This window comes from Tenrec ecaudatus, chromosome 7 (genome assembly GCF_050624435.1).
Source record: "Tenrec ecaudatus isolate mTenEca1 chromosome 7, mTenEca1.hap1, whole genome shotgun sequence".
In the NCBI taxonomy this organism is placed as follows: domain Eukaryota; kingdom Metazoa; phylum Chordata; class Mammalia; order Afrosoricida; family Tenrecidae; genus Tenrec; species Tenrec ecaudatus.
This window is the reverse complement of record NC_134536.1, coordinates 128,883,397-128,899,896: the sequence shown is the minus strand read 5'-3', so window position 1 is coordinate 128,899,896 and position 16,500 is coordinate 128,883,397. Positions and strand designations below refer to the sequence as shown.

The window sequence follows — 16,500 nt, the reverse complement described above, 5'->3', positions numbered from 1 at the left end:
CCGGCCTCGCTCCTGCCGCCGGAAGCTCCTTCCCAGAATCCCCGAATCGGAACGGGGAAGACCTGGAGGTCACGGGCTGCCCCCGCGCCTGTGCGGAGGAAGGACGCTGGGGCTCGCAGATGTGAGCGTGGGAGGGAGGTGGGGTGCTGCACTCAGCCCTCGTTTGTCCCCTTCCCCCCACTGAATCCCTTCTCTGGTCTTTTTTTTCTTCCAGTTCCAGATTGCATCACTGCCCACCTCCCCCAACCCCCACCCAAACCCCCCCCCCACACACACCCCCAGGAACAGTAACAAAAATCAAGGGTCATTTTATTGGAATCCAGGGGTAAGGTCTACGCAGGGGCTAAGGGTAGCTTCACATAACTCTTCATGGGGGGCAAGGGTCGAATCTTCCGGCCAGCCCAGCCTCCCTTGCGATGCCAGAGCCCACTAGAAGGCCTCTTGCCCAGCCAGCGGTTCCGCCCTGCTTTGCCGATGACCCGTTTGTTATGGTCGATGTTGGAGACCCGGCCCACGGTTGCTGTGCATGTTTCCAGAACCTGGGAGCAGAGGGGCTGAATGTAGGGTGGGGGAGGAAGAAAGCCTCCCTGGGCTGTGGGGGGGCTGCTCTTCAACACTTGATGAGAAGAGGGGACAATGGAAGGCAGTGTGTCGTGGAACTGTGGCTGGAAGGGACCGGACTGCTGCACAGCTAGACTCTGCTCTGCTCTGGTGACAGCCCAAGGCAGTTCCTGCTTGCCTAGGACAACACATTCCCAGAACACGTCTCCCAAAGTGATCACCCCACCCACTCACACACACCTGCATCTGCCTCTTCGAGGGCAGCTGGATGATGGCCGTCCCGTTCACCTTCCGCAGCAGCACACCACACGTCCCTGGGGAAGCGAGAAGCGGCTTTGGCCCCTCAATAAAGCATGGGAAGATGGGGGTGGCTAGGGCTCTTCCCTAGCCCTTTAGGAGGCACAACCCCGCTGGATGCACGCACTGATTTAGGTCAAAACACTTCATTCTCTTCCTCCAACTCTCTCTGCAGAGGCCCACAGGTGGGCCCAGAAACTCACTCACGGCCAGCCAGTTGCTGCGCTCTTAGGGTGACCCTACAGGGCAAGGTTGAACTGCCTCGTGAGTTTCGGGGACTGATGAGAATAGAGAGCTCCCCAATTTCCCCCAAGAAGCGGCTGATAGTTTCTTTAGGGCCCCCAGCAGCCCTGGTGCCCATACCTGCAGCTCTGATATACTGGGCCCCCCGGCCAGGCTCACTCTCCACATTGTTGATGAGGGTACCCACAGGCAGGGCCCCCAGAGGATGTGCATCCCCTTCCTGAGCTGCAACTGAAAGACAGAACCGCATCAGCACATGAATGCTCTCAGCTACTCCTGGCCCGTGTGCACCTGTTCACCATCCCTCACCTGCCATCCGGCCTATGTGGTTTGAGTTGAGGATCACATCTCCAGCCTTCATGTTCTCGGTGGCAATGATCCAGCGTTTCCGGCTGCCCCCAGCAACCAGAGCGATGTCTGCTGACCTATTGGGGGGGGAGATGGGTAAGCAGGCAATCCAGGCAGCTCCTTGTCTTCTCAGACGTCATCTAACACTCATTCGGACACACCATCACCACGGACTATTCCAAACTTGCCTACAGGGATCATAGCGGACAGCAATAACCTTCTCTTCAAAAGGTGCTGGCTTGCTTTCCTGCTGGGCTCGGAATCGGAGGAAGTCGATCATTCGATAACGCTGCTTGTGGCCCCCGCCAATGCCGTGCACTCGGATCCGGCCTGAGGGCATGGGATCAAGGGCAAATGGATCTTGCTTCCTGCACAGAGAACAGGCAGCCAACCCATCTTGAGGGCATACATATAAAAGGATAGGAAAGTCTACGCTGCCCACTGACGGAGCATCTACAAGGACTTTAGCAAGACACGTTGTATACTGAGGATGAGAGAAGAAAAGTGAAAATGTAAAGTGTTAGGAACTACGTAGGGGCTTCAAAAAGTTTCCTGGGGCAAAATGCAATTAAAAGATCATGGAATTTTCCTGGGGGACTTTTTGAAGCCCCCTCATATTGAAATGGCATAAAACTTCCCAAAAGAGACCCTTCAAATTACTGAATTCAGTAAGTTTCCTGAGAGAGCTGTGTATACAGTGCTGGATTTCGATAAGTCTTCCAGTGGTATGAAGAAAAATGCCAGGGTGTTTCCTATGTATGCCTGGTTGTCTTGAGGAGCCAAAAATGGTTGTCCATTGCTGGGCACCCCACTCCAGTTCTTACATACACACCACATAAAGAACCCAAAATGTGTACCCCAGGCTCCAGTTCCTACACACACACCACATATAGAATGAGCCCAATGCATGCTTTTGAATTACATTCCTCTGTCCCACAAAGTGTCAATCTACTTCCGCTTAGAGCCCCTTGGCTTCACTCCCACCTGTGTGGTCTCGGCCCCCAGACTTCCGCATCTTCACTGGTGTAATGGTGTACTTGGTACGACTCTTCCAGGACATAATCTTGGCATTAAGGGCCACGGAGGTAAGGACTGGGCGGTAGGGGAGCAACAGTGAAGTTGATGGTGACTGGAGGAAGGCATGGCTTATCACCTGGGGGTAAACAAAAGCCTCTTTCACTTGGAAAGCTACTGGAAGGAGACGCTTTAGAGATCCATTTTAGCCTGTCGCTCACCCCCTCCTGGCAAGGTTCCAGACCAACTGAGTGAAAACCCACCTTCCATAGTTTGCAGATACTAGATGGCTGTGTATTGGTGGCCTTTCCTCATCGGAGCCTTTCTCACGTTTGCATTATCTCTGCAATTGAATATTCTGAACATTCTCCAGAATTGCTAATTTACACACATCTGTTTACTACCACCACGGCCTTTGTTTCTAGGAGTTTTCACAGATGACTGAAGTGGAGGGCTCTCCCCTCTTGTTCCCTATTCTGTTTCCAGCATGTCACAGGGTGGGTTGGTTCCGTTTTCAATTCTACCAATAAAATCTGCCAAACTCTCCCATCAGCCCAACAACTCCAGAGGGGCAAGACCCACAACTAGATTTACAGAGGTGGGTACATCCCTAACTCATTCCCTTCACCTTCTAGAGCAGCGGTTCTCAAGTTGTGGGTCTCGACCCCTTGGTGAGTGGTCGCCCAATTCATAACAGCAGCAAAATGACAGTGATGAAGTAGCAATGAAAATAACATGGTTGGGGGTCACCACCACATGAGTAACTATATGAAAGGGTCGTGGCATGAGGAAGGTGGAGAAACGCTGTTGTAGGGAGCTCATGGCACCTTCACCCCAGTCCCCCTTCCTGGCATCTGGCCCTCTGTTCTCTAATCTCAGAGATAACTGATCACTGTAGGTGGTATTCTCGCAACGGTTAAGTGTCTAGGCTCTGAATTAAGACAGCGTCGTTTCACTTCTGAGGAGCGTGTTGGGCTGCTAACCTCAAGGTCAACAGTGTTTAAACCACCAGCTACGGCTCCTGGGGAAAAAGATGAGGCTTTCTACTCCCTTAGAGAGTTACAGTCTTGGAAACGCACAGGGGCAGTTCTACTGTCTTACTGGGTCGCTGAGTGGGCATCGACTAGCTGGCAGTGAGTGGAGTTGAGAACTCTAGTATTTTGGCGTGGTGACCTTTGACGGCTTCATCTGTTTTAACTCTGCTAAATGGGAAAGATAATATCTACCTTATAGAGGCGTCGAGAGGCGTTCATTTATTTATAAAGACCCAATTGGTTATATATAGCAGGCACTGGGGGAATGATTTTATTGAGATCCCGAGAACCGGGGCTCTGCCAAGCGCTTTCGCTTCCCGTGTCCCGTGTGAAGGATCGAGCGGCCCCATGAAGCATCACCACCTCCCAGGCTGAGTGACTTAATCCAGGAGCACAAGGCGGCCTTACTCAGGACCACACTCGCCTCCCGACCGCCCACCCCTTGCTGCCCTCTCCCCGGCGCCCCTTGCGAGGCGGATTACCTGGGTGGCGGGGAGCAGGCTCGGGGCGCAGGGGGCGGCAGCCGCGGGCGACAGGCTCAAAGAGCCCAGAGTGCGGGTCAGCGCCCGGAGGGCCATGGGCACGCTGGGCACACCACCTTACCTTCGGCCCCGCCGCCCGGCGCTGCCCGATGACGCGGCCCGCCCCTAGAGCCGTCGCTCTCCTGTGACGTAAGCGGGAGGGCGCCCCGCCGCCCAGCTGTACCTCGAGAGCGTTCACTGCCCGCCCTCTAGTTGGTCCCGACTCCTCGCGACCTGGTAGGACAGGGCGGAAGGGTCCCACAGGCTTGCCCCGGTCGTCAGAGCCGGCTGCCCGTCTCTCTCGCGCGCGGCCAGGACGGGGACACACCTCCTCCTCCGGCCGAGCCAATCGCCGGGAGGCTCCTGGGTCACGTGACTGTGCGGCCCCGCCCCCGGGAGCCGTCAAAACAATTGCGGAGCGCGGCGGCCATGATGGATTTAAAGGGGCAGTACCGGCCAGGGCTGCAGCCAGACCGGGAGACTGTCGGTGAGTCTCGGAGGGAACTTCGGGGGTTGAGGGTCGGAAGTCCACATCACTTCTTACTCCTGCACTCCCGGACCGGGGAACCGGCCTCCTCCGCCCCATCTGCCACGACGCCAGACAGACCCCCAAGCCCCGCCCTCCGCGGTCCTTCCCCGCCCCTCGCGACCCAGAAAGACAGACGGCCTGCCCCGCCCCCTCGCGACCGACTGACTCACTGACCACGGGCTGGTCCGCCGCCGGGTCCCTGGCCGCGGCGGAGTCCCGCGGCACCGCCTCCTCCCTGCCCGGGCCCACCTCTGTCCTGGGCCCGCAGGGCATGTCGACTGCAGGCCACTTCTCTGCCCGCTTTCCCAGTCCCCGAAGACCCATTCCCAGCGCCGCGATCCCTGTGACCCTGTGGCCGCTCGGCCGACCTGCCATTCAAACCTACACCTGCAGGCGCTGGGAGGCACCCAAAGGTGACTCTCCCCAGAGCCCGTTAGTAGGTGATCGTGGCAGACGGGGAGTTCCCGCAGCTGGCCTTGGAAGTGACAGCAGCGATCAGAGCTTCCCCTTCCCCGGTCCGCACCCATCCTCCTCGCCTTAGGTCTCCGATCTCACTCCCTCTGTGGGAGAAATAAGACCTTCAGGCTTGGGGTGAAAGGCTGGCATGGGGAGAGCGGGAGGGACTTGAGTTGGGTCTGAAAACCGGTAGGCACCGGGAGAGGGTGGGTGTTTGTCCCTGGGTGGAACTCTGTGCCCTCCCGGTCCGGTCTGTCCTTTGGGTGGCTGTGAGTGGTGGGGGGTGGGGGAGGGAGAAGGCTGGACTCCTGGACTTTGGGCAGGGCAGATCCTTGGCTGCAGGGCAGAGTTTCTTCCGGACTGGCCTCAGCTCCGCCTCTCGCAGCCAAGGAAGGGCTCTGCACACAGGTAAGAGGATTTCAGAGGGAGAACTGAGACCCTTTTGAGGAAGTGGGGAGCCGGCCAGCGACCGGGAGAATGGAAGTAGAGCTCCAAGGCTCACTGGTGGGGAGAGAGGCAGGACTGGGGCTCTTTCCAGGTTCAGGCTGTGCTCTTCTGGGGCTCTTGCTTTCTTCTGGGGCCCCCTCAGGGGGGCTCTTGCTTTCTTCCTTACCCACTCTCCAGATGGAACATTGATATCTGGCCCCTTTCCTTTGCAAAAACTCCACCTTCTTTTCTGTGCATCTCCCGTCTACTCCACTTCTGTTCCTTTTGTGGTGGCCGCTGCCATCTAGGTGTTCAGGCTCGCCATGAGCCCGTTGGGAGAGACTACAACTGCCCCGGAGGGCTTTCTTCACACCAGTAGAAAGCCTCAGCTTTCTGCCATGGAGCAACTGGTGGTTTCAAACAGCTGACCTTGAGGTTAGCAGCCCAGCTGCTGTACCACCCACCAGGCTCCCTAGAGTTTTCTCCACTGAAGCCTACGGCCAGGTCTTTCTTTCACGGCACCACTAGGGGGTTCCACCATTTGAGGCCAGCAGCCACGTGTCCCCTGGCAACCTGCTCCAAACACCTTCTGATTCCCGGGGTGCTCTCTTGCCCCCTGAGGCCTTCCCCTGTCTCCACCCCAAGCTCTCTCCACCCCACTCTGCTCTACGGCCGAGTCCTAAATCCCAGTGGTAGTTGTAAGAATTTCCGTTTATCTTTTTTCCCTCCATTCCACTCAGTTCCTCTCCCTCCCTCTCTGCCCACATCCCTATGGGTTCCCTCCTCACCTGCCTCCCTCAGCTGGGCTGGAACCCTCAGCCTCGTTCTCTTCCTTGCCCCAGCTGAGTGTGGTGGTTTGTTTCCTAGCCCAGGTGAGGTCCCTTGGCCAGGATGTCAGGCCTGGTGTTGGGGCAGCGGGATGAGTCCGCAGGCCACCGGCTGAGCCAGGAGGAGATCCTGGGGAGCACTCGGCTGGTGAGCCAGGGCCTGGAGGCCCTCCACAGTGAGCACCAGGCTGTGCTGCAGAGCTTGTCCCAGACCATCGAGTGCCTGCAGCAGGGCGGCCACGAGGAGGGACTGGTGCACGAGAAGGCCAGGCAGCTGCGCCGCTCCATGGAAAACATCGAGCTGGGGCTGAGCGAAGCCCAGGTGAGAGACAGCAGGGGAGGTGCCCACTGGGCCAGGGTTGGCAGAAGCTTAGGGCCACAGGGGATCCCCTGGTCCGAGATGTGTACATTCGTACACCGATTCATTCAGTTCCTACTGACTCAGTGACTCCTGTGTGCCGGGCACCCCTCTGGGCATTGGAGTCACATCAGTGGGTGCGATGTGATCTAAACTCCTTGTCATGTTGGAGCTTGCAGACTGGACACAAATCACAGGCAAAGGATCCAAGATTTCAGAGTAATCAGCGCTCAGGATACAGATCCAGCCATCTAAGGGGCCACGACATATGCACCGAAGATGCCCTTTCAGATTAAAACATAAATCTAAGCCCATCGCGGGGGAGTTGATTCTGACTCATAGTGACCCTGTCGGATATAGTGAAACGATCCCGTGAGATTGTCAAGCTGTGAATCTTGTCGGAAGCACACGGCCTCATCTTTCAGCCAGGGGGCAGCTGGTGGGTTCGAACCTGCCAACCTTTTGGGTAGCAGCTTTAACCCACTGGGATGCCAGGGCACCTTCATGTTACGTAGTGTGGTCAGCAAAGGTAAAGGTGAGGGGTCAGTCCAGCATGAATGAGGGAGAGCATCATAAACCGAGGGCTTGGTGAGTTCAAGGCCAGTGGTAGCCCATGTGGCTGGAGAAGAGTGAACAATGAGAGGGCTCAGGAAACTCACTGGGACCCTATAGGGACAGCGTAGACCTGCCCTGGGAGGTTATGAGACTCACTGTACAAGGCCCCGTCTTTCTCCCATGGAGCGGCTCCTGGTGTTAAACTGTGGACCTTTCGTATTGCAGCCCAGTGTGTAACCATATGCCTGTACCAGGATGCCCTGTCAGAGGGAAGCAAAGTAGACAATGAAGTTAGGGCCCTGCTGGGATTAGAGGCGAGAAGCTGGGCCGTCCCAAAGGCTTTGCTTCACTTTGGCTGAGCAGAGGAGCGGTATGGCTATAGTGGGGACAAGGGCAGACGTGGGGAGGTCAGTGAGATGGTAGTCATATTGGTGGGAAGTGGTCTTGAACCAGCCCAGGGTGGTGGCAGTGTAGGTGGTGAGGAGTTGGCTCCAGGGTACTTTTTAAAGGTGGAGGTGTTGCGGCCCACCTCAGCCCAGTCTACACCTCCTGGTTCCTCTGTGCCCCCAGCCAGCCGGCTGGTTTCTTTCCTGCTCCCTCGTGGATGCTAACCCCCCCCCCCACCCAGAGACTGGTGCTCACACATTGTCCCTACTGGCTAGGTGATGCTGGCCCTAGCCAACCACCTGAGCACGGTGGAGTCGGAGAAACAGAAGCTGCGGGCTCAGGTGCGGCGGCTGTGCCAGGAGAACCAGTGGCTCCGGGACGAGCTGGCGGGCACCCAGCAGCGGCTGCAGCGCAGCGAGCAGGCCGTGGCGCAGCTGGAGGAGGAAAAGAAGCACCTGGAGTTCCTGGGGCAGCTGCGGCAGTATGACGAGGACGGGCACCCCACGGTGAGCAGCGGGCAGGCGGGGCCAGCACCTTCACCCCGGCCGACCTGCTTCCAGCCCCCGCGGGCAGAATGCCTTTCCCAGGCCTGACAACCCCAAATGACAGGCCAGGGGAAATACTACGCAACCAACATCTTAGTGAAGTGCCTACTATGTGCCGCACCCTGAAGACCCCGTCGGGGGGCCAGCAGGGAAGGAAGCGGGCATAGCCCTTTGCTTTCCCAAGTCCAGCCAAAGCTGGAGGGCTGGTGTGTCCCACCCCATCCCGGGACAGGGAGGAGGTGATTTGCATAGGTCATAGTCTGAAGAAGCCAGCCAGGAGGGCTAGAGGTGTTTATACAAAACTGTGATTCCTTCCCAGGGGTGGGATGGGAGGGAGCAAATCTGCCCTGTGCGGGAAGTTGGTTACACAGGGAGAGTGGGGCCTTCAGTCCAGAGGTGGCAAATGATGGACACAGGGCTAAGCTAGACACCTGGGGGACCATACGTGCCAACAAGCTCAGACAGACGCCCTGCCCTGAGGAGAGCCAGGACAGACATATAATCAGTGCAGACACACCGGGATCAGCCCGCGCAGAGATAATCAGCGGTAATTACGAGCGTGGAGGAGGATGGCTGGAGACAGGGCGGGAGGAAGGCAGTGTTCTGGAGCTGCAGGCGGGGAGTTGGGAGGTTGGTCTAAGCCTGGTTGTGATGGGGCCGGATGGATGTCTGGCTTCCCAGGGACAGGGGCATCTAAGGGGGTCTCCTCAGCTGTCTGAGCGATTGCATGGTCTTGAGGGAGCCTCGAAGAGGCTGTCGGCACTCTCCTAGCCCTGCCACTCTGCTGCTTCTTCCAGGAGGACAAGGAGGGCGAGGCCCCCAAGGACTCCCTGGATGACCTCTTCCCCAACGAGGAGGAAGAGGACCCCAGCAGTGGCTGTGAGTCTGCCTCAGGAGTGGGATGGCGCATGGGCCGCAGGAGACTGCTTCCAGCTGCGGCCACTCTGGGCCCTGCATGCTCACCCACCGGAAGAGGGGGCAGGGTCCCGGGCTAGGGCTTAGAGCCCCTCAGCATCCCCTGCATGCAACAGACACTGAACTCACACTAGGCCCTGCGCAGGGCTCTAGGGATACCGAGATGACAGAGACGCCACACTCACCCTGGGGAGTTCATAGCTTAGTGGGACAGTGAGCTGGAAGGGCGCACCTCCAGGGGAAGAACCAGGCCGTTCTCACTGTTTATTCTCGGGATGGCCCCTGCCGCGTGGCCGACGGGGTGAATGCTTGTGTTAGGTGAACATATGGGGTCGTGCAGATGGGTAAGCAAAAGGATAGCAGCTAAGGCTGGCCTTGAGGGAGAGGCGGGCGCACAGTAGGCAAGGCCGTGGGGTGGCAGAGTGGGAAGTGCACACAGCCAAGGGGGCATGGGGAGTGGGAGGGGCGGGCAGAGGAGGCCTCTGAGGAAGGCTTGTGCTCAGTGTCCCGGGGCCAGGGCACCCAGCCTGGAGGATACGAAGTCCCAGCCAGGTTGCGGACGCTGCACAACCTGGTGATCCAGTACGCAGCCCAGGGTCGCTACGAGGTGGCCGTGCCACTCTGCAAGCAGGCCCTGGAGGATCTAGAGCGCACGTCTGGCCGTGGGCACCCAGATGTCGCCACCATGCTCAACATCCTGGCCCTGGTGTACAGGTGAGCACCACCTGTCCCGCCCCCACGGACTCTTCCTCCAGGTCCCCATGGGACCCTCCTTTGGCCCCATTCCACCGCTCTGCTCCCCGATATGCCTGGCCAGCCTGTCCTCTCATGCACCGGCCTCTGGCTCTTGCCGTCCCTGTGTCCTGACCTCAGGGCACACGCGTGTCTCAGGCTCCTCGCTAGTCTCGCCTCTGGGGAGAGTCTCTCTCTCCCTGGCTCCTGGCTCCTTCCTAGAATTTGTAGTCTTCTCTTGGGATAGCCATGCTCAGCATCCAGGTGTAGCAGGAAGCCCCTCTCTGTGCCCACAAGAGGCTTCCTATCTCTCCAGGGGTGTCTCCTATCCCCCATGGACCTCAGCCTGCCCAGAGGGCTTGCAGACAAGAGTGCTGGGTGACCTTGTCCTTTTTGTACTCTTCCAGGGACCAGAATAAGTATAAGGAAGCCGCCCACCTACTGAATGAAGCCCTCAGTATCCGAGAGAGCACCCTGGGCCGGGACCACCCTGCTGTCAGTATCCCCCGCCCTCTCCCCGCCCCCCTGCCCCACGTCTCCATCATCTGTCTTGGCATGGCCATCTGTTGCCCTCCCCCCACTCACTAGGCGGCTTGGAGAAGGAGCGCGGGTCCACTCGACTCTCTCGAGGCTAATGGCTCCTCTCTGTCGTGACTTTTCCTGAGATCAGCCTACCTCATAGATGAAAGCCAAGGCGGTAACCCTGATTAATACCGAAGAACAACAAGGGAAGTCACTTACAGGGAACTAATATTGAAAACAGTGGTGCCGAAGACCGAGACAAAGGGGTCAGACGCTTGCTCGTAGGGTTTAGGAGAATAGTCAGCAGCCACACCGTCTACGCAGTACTAGCAGAATGAAAGACCAGAATTTGGGGACAGCAAAGGATAGAAGTAATCTCTGATTTAAGATGTAGTTAAATTATGAACCACACTTACAACTGGCTGCTTCCTAAAAATAATGTTATTTTCTACACTGCATACAATGTGAGAATATGTTATAATTTACATGGGATGTTTCCAACCCCCAAAGATAACATAAAGTTAGGGTTTATAAAGATACTGATGGCAAAAGGCAATATAATGAAAATGGAAAACAACTTCTGACCAACTTTGGCCAGTCGTTGGGACAGAACCCCATCACAAAGTTGGGGACCACCCCCATTAGATGAGAAAGCAGTCTCACAATAGGTCACCCCAGGCCAGAACTACTTTCAGGTGATAAGAAAACGAGGGAAATAACCTGAAGTAGAGGGAGCGAGCCTAGAAAGATGATGGCTTGTCAAGGTGAATAAAATAAGAACTAGGACATATGGGAAAACGGGCGGACCACGTGGAAGCCACTCCTCTGTCCTAACGTGGGACAGGCCGGGGGTGTCACACACAACACACCGCACCCGTCTTGAGAGCCCATCCCAGTCACTGTGGGAGTGAGTGCTTGGCAGGACACTGAAAACTTAGCCCATCTGCCTCAATGTCAAACATCTGCAGCGTTCCTGTTTCCACCAAAGCAGTCGTGCCCCATCTGCCTGTAGCCAAAACTCACCCCCAGAGGTTTCTACAAGTCCCCGCAGGGCGCGAGACGGCCCCCATAGGGAACTCCAGCTTCCAGCCAGTGGCCAAGCAACTCATGGCGACCCACATCTGTAGGACAGTTGGACTGCGCTCCCTAGGGTGCTCAGGGCTGATCTGTTTTTGGAAGTGGCTCTTTAGGCCTACCCCCCAGGTGCTTCTGGGTAGTCTGGAACCTTTAATCTTGAATCACTTGTGTGCCGTCAGAGGGCCGCCTAGGGAACCTGAGACCTGTTAGTAATGCTCTTCCCCCAGCCTCGGAGTTGTGGGCCGGGGTGGTTCCCTGCTGGTGCCAGATTAGTATAGGTCCTGGCAGGCATGGAGGTCTGATGGGGACAATCCTCTCATCTAGGTGGCTGCCACCCTCAACAACCTGGCTGTACTCTATGGCAAGAGGGGCAAATACAAAGAGGCGGAGCCGCTGTGCCAGCGGGCGCTGGAGATTCGTGAAAAGGTACCCACTTCCTCTCTCTGTTCGTCCGTCCATCCTTCCCCAGCACCAACTCTGCTCCTGGTCTACCCTGTCCCCTCCTCCTTTCTTCCTTACGCCCCCCACTTGTCTTCTAACATTGTTTTCCCACTGCTCCTCATGGGGTGCACCACACACACACACACACACACACTTCCTTGGATCCTCTGCTCCCCACTAGGTTCTGGGCACTAACCACCCAGATGTGGCCAAGCAGCTGAACAACCTGGCCCTGCTGTGTCAGAACCAGGGCAAGTACGAGGCTGTGGAGCGCTATTACCGCCGGGCATTGACCATCTACGAGGGACAGCTGGGGCCAGACAATGCTAATGTCGCCCGCACCAAGAACAACCTGGTCAGACAGCGACACGGGGCGGGGCTGGGGATGCACAGTGGGAGGTGGCAGGGATCTGGGAATCCGAAGCCCCCTCCTCTTTGTGCCAAGGGGCCCTTCATTCCAGTGGGAAGAGCAGTTCCTGTAGCCGCCTGGGAGGGGCGGGCAGCCCCTGCCCCTGCAGCTGTAACAGGAGGTATGAGGAGGTCCCAGGGAAGGGGGCTGAAACCATCTCTGGCCCTCCTCACAGGCTTCCTGTTACCTGAAGCAGGGCAAGTATGCTGAGGCTGAGACTTTGTATAAAGAGATCCTGACTCGGGCCCACGTGCAGGAGTTTGGGTCTGTGGATGGTGAGTGGTGAGGGTCTGGGGAGGGGGCTGAAAGTAAGATGAGCTCTTGGCCACAGTAATTCTTGGGGGTTGGGGAGCCAGCTCCCTCAGCCCGGCTCTGTGGGTCTCCGGACCCCAGCTCCCCCAAAGCTGTGCAGATCCCTTCTCCAACCAGTCTGCCCACCCCCATTCTCCCCTCTAGATGAACACAAGCCCATCTGGGTGCATGCAGAGGAGCGGGAGAAAATGAGCAAAGTGAGTGGGGCCCAGCCTGGGAGCTTCCCTCACCACACCCCAACCTACCCTACGTCCCAACCCTTGCCAGATTGTGCCCCGTAACACTGCCCCCTCTTGCCCTCCTGCAGAGCCAATGCCGTGATGGGAGCACACCCTACGCGGAGTATGGAGGCTGGTACAAGGCTTGCAAAGTGAGCAGGTACACTGCCAGCCTGGCCTCTGATGCCTACTGCCCCCCACTGGCCCCCGGCCTCTCCCGTTCTTGACCTTCTGGCCTTTCCTTTCCTGAACCCCGGCGCCCTTCCTCCCTGCTCTCGCCCCCCACAGCCCCACAGTGAACACCACCCTGAAGAACCTGGGAGCCCTGTACCGGCGCCAGGGGAAGCTGGAGGCCGCCGAGACGCTGGAGGAATGTGCCCTGCGTTCCCGGAAACAGGTCTGCTTCCCAAGAACCAGGGGGAGCTGACAGAGGAGGGGAGGAGGGGGAGGAAGGGGAGACCAGCCTGCTGCAGCAGTGACCCTCCCCTGGCCCGCATGGTCAGAATGGCAGGGTCAAGTTCGACCTGGTGGCACAGGGATGCGAAGGTTCTGCCCTTGGACAAGCCTGCCTTGGAAGGCCTCTCAGCACGGGCACGGGTGGTGTGGGTGAGGGGCCTCTCAGTCAGATGTTCTCAGATCTGAAGTCAGTTCCGAGTGGGTCAGAGCTAAAACTATGCACACAGGAGTGCTGTGTGGGTTACTCACTGGGCTTCTGTGTGCAAGGTTAGCAGTTTGAAACCACCCGCCCCTTGTAGGGAGACCGCCGAGACCCCCTGCTCCTGTAGAGTTCCAGCCTCGGAAACCCACAGGCAGTTCTGCCCTGTCCCCTGGGGTGGCTGTGAGTCAGCAGGCAGGGTCTTGAGACAGTGTAAGCGGTCAAGTTGAGTGCTGATGTAGCGCTTTGCTCAGGCGTAGGACAAGGTCAAATGCTTTCCTTGAGGGGACTGCTGGGGGTGAAAACCTGGCAAGGCCCTTCCTGAGGAGCTGTGGAGCAGGAAGTCTCAACTCCTTTCTCTTGCTTGCAGGGCACTGACCCCATCAGTCACACCAAGGTGGCCGAGCTGCTGGGCGAGGGGGATGGAGGCAGGGCCTCCCAGGAAGGTCCTGGGGCCAGTGTGAAGTTCGAGGGGGGTGAAGATGCTTCCGTGGCAGTGGAGTGGGCAGGGGTAAGTCTGACCTTCGCCCTTTGTTCTCCCCCTCTTGCTTGTGAGGGGTTCTGAGCCTGCTCCCCTCAGGTCCGTGGTGTGGGATTCCAGGCCGGTTGCTCCCTTCTCAGCACTGGCAGTGAGCTTCCCGCAGGACTCTCCTGTCCAGTCACCGGGCTTTGTGGGTCAGGGGGTGCAGAAACAAAGTGGCAGAGGGAGACGCAGAAGCTGGTCTTCATAGGGTACTCCCATCCCTGCCCGGCCCCATCCTCCCCCAGGATGGAAGTGGGACCCTGCAGAGGAGTGGCTCGCTGGGCAAGATCCGGGATGTGCTCCGTCGAAGCAGTGAGCTCTTGGTGCGGAAGCTCCAGGGCACCGAGCCGCGGCCCTCCAGGTGAGGTGGCGATGTGACCAGGCAGCCAGGCCAGCTTCTGCCTCCTGCTCCTCTTGGCGGGCCCCTGCCCTCTGGAGGAGAAGCGTTTGGGAAGGAAACGCAATGGAAGGAGGTCAAGGGGATGGCCATGGAGAGAGAGTTTGGGCAAAATTGTGTCCTTGAGAGGCAAGGAGGGTGTCCATCGGGAGGGATACGGTTCCTAATGAAGAATGCTTGTACCTGGGGGATGGTGGGCAGGCAACCGTGTGAGCGCATAGCCTCGTGAGGGTGATGGAGGCGTGAAGTGTGAGGACTCCACCTCCACTGGGAGGACAGAGGAGGCCTCAGTCACCCTGTTCCCTTTGCAGCAGCCGCATGAAGCGCGCAGCCTCCTTAAACCACCTGAACCAGCCCCACGCGGCACCCCTCCAGGTGAGAGCGCTGCTGGTGAGCAAGCTGCTGGTGGGGAGGGAAAGGGCAGCCAGCCAGCTGGGCCAGCCGTGGGAACTAAGTGGGGGCAGACAGCCCTTTGAGGGAAAGATGTCTGGCCAGGGGTGGGCAGGGCTGGCTCTAAGGGCCTGGGACTCATCACAGCAGCCAACAACACACTCCTCCCCAAAAAGCACTTCCAGCCTTGCCGGTGGGGGGAGCTCGTGAAATGTTTGCCCAGCATGGCTTGCGAATGATGCTAGAAATATCCAGCTGGCTCGGGCAGAGAAAAGGTTCCCACTCCTGCTCTGGCCAGAGTTGGAGTCACTAAGGAATAAGTTAGACAACTTTTTTCTTTTTTCGGTGGGTGGTGTCCACCAAGGGACAGTTTTGGGCTAGAGTGAGTTAGTAGCATAGAAGTTAATGAAGCGAATAGGAATGGCTGTTCTCTGAATAATTAAAGAATGATGGGGAGGGACTGACTGCTTTTCCTCGTGCTCTTCACCTTGAACTTAGTCCTGGGTGAGGAGGGGGTGGGGCTTCACCAGCCTGCACTGAAGCAGCGACTCACGGGGTTTCAGTCAGTGGGAAATGACCACTTGAATGAACACAGTCAAAGCACTGTATATGCTGAGTGGAGTCTAAGGTTATAGACTCGGTCCTTGATTCGACCATGGAGAGATGGAGCCCTAAGATGGCTGGAGTTAGGGGCAGTCTCTGGCCTGATGGGCTGTTTTCTGTTGCAGGGCTCCCGGGGCCTCAGCGCCAGCACCACGGACCTCTCTTCAAGCAGCTGACATTGAGCCCGCCCCACAGGTCTGCGGGCCCCCTCACAGCATTCCCCACTGCGCCTGGCTTTCCCCACCTCAGGGTGGGGCAGTGAAGGGGAGCAGTTTTATGTGGGAACAGGATAGCTGCTGCCCTTAGGGTCTCGGCAGGCAGTGTCTCCCTCCTCAGGAATGTCCTTCAGCAAGGACCCTCAGGACACCCCTCCCACCCTGTGGTCGCTAACTCTGACACCCCAAGGTGGGTAAGAAGCAGTTATGCACCTCAGAGCCGCCACTGCCACCTGCCGCTGGCTTCTCTCTCAGAGGGTTTTAGGGCTGGCCAGTCAAGCCACCATGTCCTGGCCTCTCCTGCTCCCCTCTGTGGCCTCACTTCAGGTCCATGTATTTCATTTTTCTTAAAGAGAAGAAATCAGGTAACTGCTGCCACTTGAGCTCTGGTTGAAGAGAGAATTGTGTTGGAACCTTTGTAGTACAATTGTAGTACGGACTCAATTGTGTGTGCTTCACTCCCCCCCCCCAAATAAGTAAAGTACTGTAAATCCCATTTGGGAATAGGTTGTCTTTGTTATGTTAATTGGTGTGAGGGTGTGGCTTAACTGAGTGGATTTGGATATAAGATATAAAAGAGTTCAAACAAGACTGGTCAGAGAAAGGCACCTGGGGAGAAGACAGGCCAAGACACCCAGGAGCAGGAGCACAGAAGACAGGTTCTTCCTCCAGGCAACAGGAAGTCTTCCCCCAGCACTGGCACCCTGAATTCAGACTTCCTAAACTGTGAGAGAATAAATTTCTGTTTGTCAAGGACATCCACCTGTGGGATTTCTGTTCTGGGGGATCTGAGACAACCACCGGCACAGAAGGGTGAGGGGCAGTGATGGATGGGGCCCCAAGGGAGTGTTGATTTTGGGATTCCTTCTCTCCTCTTTCCCCTGTCTGTATCCTCTCCATCATGGCCTGCAGGAAGGCATCTGGGCGTTGGGGGAGGAGGCCCACAACCCAAGGAGAAGGTGCTGGGGACTGGGTTGCTGGGGACATGTG

At 57.6% G+C, this 16,500-nt stretch overlaps 2 protein-coding genes across 4 annotated transcripts; one reads left to right on the top strand and one right to left on the bottom strand.

Moving 5' to 3' along the window:
* Positions 1-292: 292 nt before the first annotated feature.
* On the bottom strand, positions 293-4,333 carry MRPL2 (mitochondrial ribosomal protein L2). Its single transcript, XM_075555074.1, has 7 exons — positions 3,980-4,333; positions 2,434-2,602; positions 1,638-1,779; positions 1,411-1,526; positions 1,222-1,332; positions 802-875; positions 293-539 (listed from the first exon to the last, which is right to left on the bottom strand). Exons 1-7 carry the CDS (start codon positions 4,073-4,075, stop codon positions 333-335), a joined length of 915 nt encoding a protein of 304 aa, XP_075411189.1. The 5' UTR covers positions 4,076-4,333; the 3' UTR covers positions 293-332.
* Positions 4,328-16,256, top strand: KLC4 (kinesin light chain 4). 3 transcript variants are annotated; one of them, XM_075555073.1, is made up of 16 exons: positions 4,328-4,505; positions 6,297-6,578; positions 7,832-8,062; positions 8,899-8,980; positions 9,520-9,730; positions 10,156-10,243; positions 11,672-11,773; positions 11,970-12,143; positions 12,373-12,472; positions 12,654-12,706; positions 12,817-12,887; positions 13,016-13,124; positions 13,753-13,893; positions 14,151-14,266; positions 14,614-14,677; positions 15,421-16,256. In XM_075555073.1, exons 2-16 carry the CDS (start codon positions 6,321-6,323, stop codon positions 15,469-15,471), a joined length of 1,851 nt encoding a protein of 616 aa, XP_075411188.1. In that variant the 5' UTR covers positions 4,328-4,505; positions 6,297-6,320; the 3' UTR covers positions 15,472-16,256. The 3 variants fall into 3 exon arrangements, with proteins under 3 accessions (XP_075411188.1, XP_075411186.1, XP_075411187.1); XM_075555071.1 differs by having other exon boundaries at positions 4,498-4,960; XM_075555072.1 differs by lacking the exon at positions 4,328-4,505 and adding an exon at positions 5,285-5,411.
* The last annotated feature ends 244 nt before the right edge of the window (positions 16,257-16,500 follow it).